General features: G+C 39.4%; 1 protein-coding gene across 1 annotated transcript; it reads right to left on the minus strand.

Moving 5' to 3' along the window:
- Positions 1-369: 369 nt before the first annotated feature.
- On the minus strand, positions 370-4268 carry LOC148879108 (ADP,ATP carrier protein 1, chloroplastic-like). The gene is made up of 5 exons (XM_088960507.1): positions 2966-4268; positions 2310-2564; positions 1901-2044; positions 1452-1799; positions 370-1300 (listed from the first exon to the last, which is right to left on the minus strand). Exons 1-5 carry the CDS (start codon positions 3719-3721, stop codon positions 758-760), a joined length of 2046 nt encoding a protein of 681 aa, XP_088816633.1. The 5' UTR covers positions 3722-4268; the 3' UTR covers positions 370-757.
- Positions 4269-4703: the final 435 nt, after the last annotated feature.

The raw sequence follows: 4703 nt of genomic DNA on the forward strand, positions 1-4703 counted from the left end.
GTGGTAAGCATCATTTGACACTAGCTATTCTTTTTTCCTTTTCCTTGATGGATGATGTTCTACACCAGAATCTAATCAAATCCAATTTTGGTTATATACCTAATACAGCTACCAGTTTTTTTCGAGCTCAGATATAGGTTTTACCTGATTAAATCAAATTGAGGTATACCCTGATTTATTTTCAAATTCAATATGTTAACAACCCTATGTAGCTAAATGCCAATATTTTGGGCTTTACATCTCTTTTTTCATTTCTGCAGAAAATCTCATTCAACTCAAGCAATTCTTGACCTTCAATTTACAAACAGATCATCGTTTTGTTCATCTTCTCCCATTCACCACATAAATAAATTTTCAAGATGGCAATAATGGAAAACAAGACAAGCAAGTAACATTTAATAAGATAATGAAATGCCAAAAAAGTAGGACTACATGGACATAGCTACAAACAGCTACCAGAAACAAACCAATTTCTGCTAGCAGCAGAGTGCCAACATACATAAGATATTCCATTTTCATCATCATCATTGCCTTCTTCAGCATCAACATAATCACAGTGATCACCAATGTTACGTCATCATCACTTCAATTCAGTTCTTACTGATCACCTCTTAATGTGCTTATGAGAACAGGCAAACATTTCTTCAGTAACCAATGAGTCTTATGGTTCTTCCCCTGATAATTTCTGTGCGTTTGTTGAACAAAATCAACTTTTTTTATCTGTAATGCAAAACCAACTTGCCCTAAAATAAGTAGCTCATAGAGCTTTCTTGGAAGTTTCATTCTCATTTGGTGGCACATGGCCATTTCCTTCAGGATTACCACCCTCCTCTCCACTAACAGGTGCTGGCTTTACAGCTGCTCCAACTAGTTCCTCAGCTTGATTTTCTCTGTCAAGCTTTCTCACTGTGAGATGATGAAGCCCTCCACTAGAAGAGATGTCTTCAACCAAGGGAACATATTTACCCTCAATGAATCCCATTGTATTCAAGGTGCTAACAAAACGATATCTGATGCCCTGCTTTGGTTGAAGCTTTCCAGAAAACCTTGAGTTTATGGCAGAAATCTTACCCTCAATGAGTTTGTCTCTAAGATCTTTCTTTGCCATTGGGGTGAATTGACGGTCCAAAGATCTAGCAGCAGCCAACCAAGCTAATACAATAATAAGCAATATCCCTCCTAGATAAGGTGTTGAATTCGAAAGGGAGCCAAAGGTTAAAATGAGGAACTGTTGAATCAATGCTCCCCCTGATTTCCCTAGGGGATTGCAAACCACGTCAATTGCTGCTTTTCCTTTGACCTGGCAGGCATTGAGAACCAGTCCATCAGTAATATAAAATTTCATATCTTGAATATGGTCTACAGTGTTAATGCTTCATTTTTTATCTGTACATAGTTTGAAGGTCTCTATCTACCGATCCTAGTTTGCTAGAAAAGGAAGTTAAGCATACCTTTGTCTCTTCATCCAAAGGAATGTAGGCCATCTCTTTACAAGGATCAAATAAGCTGTACTTAGCACTCTTGCTAAAGATGTTTTGTACAGCTCCAACATACACTGCTGCAAGAAGTGGAGTCAAACCAAGTTTCACAAACAGTGGAGCCAACTGATCACTGAATAAAATCAGAGAGAAAAACCCAACTCCAGTCACAAGTAAAACTGCTGGTGTAATTGCAGCCGCTACACCCCATCCAAATTTGCGGAAGATGAATCGACTTAGAAGCATCATTGTGAATGTAGCAACTCCAGTGCATGTTGAGAAATCACCCATGAAAGAGGAGTACTCATTTGGGCTAGGAAACTGCCCAATTTGTGGAGGAAACCTTAGCAAAACTACCACATATAGAAAAGAAAACAAAGCAAAAGCATAGAGAAGGGAAATAGGAAATGGCTTTGATTTACCTGAGCTTTTATCTTAGATTTCCAGGTGACTTCAACAAGATTGATACTTATCCCATATGCAACCACCAACGTTGCAAGATCTCTTATGTACCTTGAAGATAACAAGAATTTCATACTCTCAACTGTCCCCATTCTTGATTTTTCCTGAAAAGCATGATATAGCATTCTCTCTTAAAACGATCAAATAAAGGCCATTACCTAATGTTGGTCCCAGCTATCTAGTATCTTGGAAGGGGTGGACTGAATATGGTCCTAACCTTTAGCTTTTTTTTTTTTTTTTTTTTTTGCACAAAGTAGCCACTTTGAGACTCAAACCCACATTCTCACACTTGACAGCCCAAGATTTTACCATTACACCAAGTAATTAAAACAGACCTCAAGGATTAAAATATCTGACATATAAAATTACCTTCTTCTTCTTCCGACCTGTTTCTGTCTTGATATACCTGTTCATTGCCCAGTAGGTTGCACATATAAGAAGCCCCGATGCCACAACAATACTCATCATCCCTTTGAGAGATACAGCCCATCCATCGACTCCAGGTCCTAAATTCTTCCGAAGGTTGGAGAAATATTTCACTGTTCGGCCTGAAAAAACAAGAGCAACATTTGCTCCAAGCCCGAAAAATGGATAGAATTGAGATGCTTCATCCACAGAAGTGATCTACAGACACAAAAGTTCAGAAATCATTCAGAAATACTCAACTTCACATAAACAAAATAAACAATCGATACCCATCTATCTAAGAGTCTGTAACAACTAAAAATAAGGGGAAGAAATGAATAAAAGAGAAAAGATAATGTGCAGTTAAAGACAGAAAAAAGAAAACTTGATTGAAAAGGAAAGGCGGTACTGAAGGTAAGACACACTCGACTAATTCAGTTGGGCCACAAATCAAAACCTAACCAGTAGGTTAAGTAACATAAACTTCGCAACAACAACTAAATTTGACAAAATAGGACTTTTATTATATATATATATATATAGGCAAAACAGCTGGTTAAAGTTGAATTAACTATTCAAAAAATGATAGCACAAATTCAGTTGAACAGTCAGACTCTCACCTGATTAGCATAACCCCAGAAGAGCAACGAAACGACGACACTTCCCCAAAGCTCAGACATGACATAGAAGATGCAAAAAGTCCATATCCGCAGGATGGCAATAGGGCCAAGGAAGTTGGGTCCAAGAATCTCCAAAAGCCGGTCAGCCAATCCGGTCGGATGGATTAAATTAATGTTCGGATACAGAAGAAATGCGAAGGCCCCAAAAAACGCAATGAAGGGAAACATGCAAGCATAGAAAAGCGCTTCCTTTGACAGAACGTTGGACAGCTTGTTGTAAACAATCATGAAACCAATAGCAGTAGGCAAATTCACCCAAGTCTTCAAGAACGGGATAATCTCGGCACTGCTTCCCTTAGCTGTAACGACAAGCACATCCTTCGTGTCTCGAAGGATGGTGTAATTGAAGAGAATGCAGAAGAACATAATCCCCAAGGGGATCACCTTTTTCAGTGTGCTAATTTCCACGCCTAAGAATTTGGAGGGAACCTTGGGCGCACTGTTATCGGAAACGAAAGCAGAGGCATCGGCTGCCGCTGAGCAACGAACCAAAGAAGTCCTGGATTTCAAGGAAACACCATGGAGATTAGGAAGTCTGAAACCGGTAGAAGTAGAGAGTTTGTTAAATTGAATGGAGGAGATAGCTCTGATCTCGCCGCGGTTGCTGGTGTTGAGCCTTAGGGTTAATCTTCTCGAGTTATTGATATCGAGTTTGGGAAGAGAAGGGAGAGGAGGAGTTCTTAGAAGTGCTTCCATGACTTCCTACAAAGACAGAGAAAAGCAAAACCCTTTTAACTTGCTAATTTCGCATGCAACTCCACATCTCTTTCTCTCTCTATACTCTTCCTATCATCGATGCTATCGGAACAATAATCACCCCCATTTTTCTGCAATCATCATCTCGTCATTTTTCAGGAAACATGGTAGACATGTGAAGGGTTAAGAGAAACCCTAATTCATCAGAACTGTAACAATGCTGATCTTTCCCATTTTTAATTAAAATCGTCTTATGAATCACACTATTCACTACCAAACAATAAAACAAATGTCGGAATGGAGGAAAACAGGAAAAACGACGATGAAGCAAGCGCCCTTTTTTCTCTCTCCTCTTCCGCAGTTCCTGTTCCGCCTCCGCCGTAGTTTTCTTTCTCTCTTGATTAGAAGCGTGGGCCATGGTGGCGGCTACGTTCACGAAGTTTTTTTATTGAATATCACGACAAGGTTCTTGCCACGTGTTCGACACCACATTTTTCCTTCTTCTATCAACGGTGGTGTCTTGCTCTCTCTGGACGATCTCCCCAACGGGCCAGCTCTCCACAGTCCTCACTGATATTATGCGACAATGATAGGTGACAGCAACGGTAGGCATGGCGATTGCTAACCTAAGATGATGGGGACATCACCACAAGACTTTGACCAAAATCTAAAACCGTTAGATTGGAATTTGTTTTAAGTTGGACTTCATGGAAAGTAAGAGGATTTGCAACCATGGCTACAGGTCCCGTGAAATGATCAAATGATATAGAAAGATTTTAGGGTAAAATATTTAAACCTCCTCTAACATTTCTTAAATGTACTAAACCTTCCCTCACCTTTAAAAGTTACAAAGACCTCCCTTCACTTTTGGTGTAAAAGTTGTTTACTGACCCCTATTAGTTGCACGTTAAAAAATTTAACTTGGGTAAAATACTTAAACCTCCCTTGACATTTCTGATAACTACTTAAACCTCTCACTCAC

This window comes from Nelumbo lutea, chromosome 1, assembly GCF_056320005.1.
Source record: "Nelumbo lutea isolate HS-2025 chromosome 1, American lotus-T2T, whole genome shotgun sequence".
In the NCBI taxonomy this organism is placed as follows: Eukaryota; Viridiplantae; Streptophyta; class Magnoliopsida; order Proteales; family Nelumbonaceae; genus Nelumbo; species Nelumbo lutea.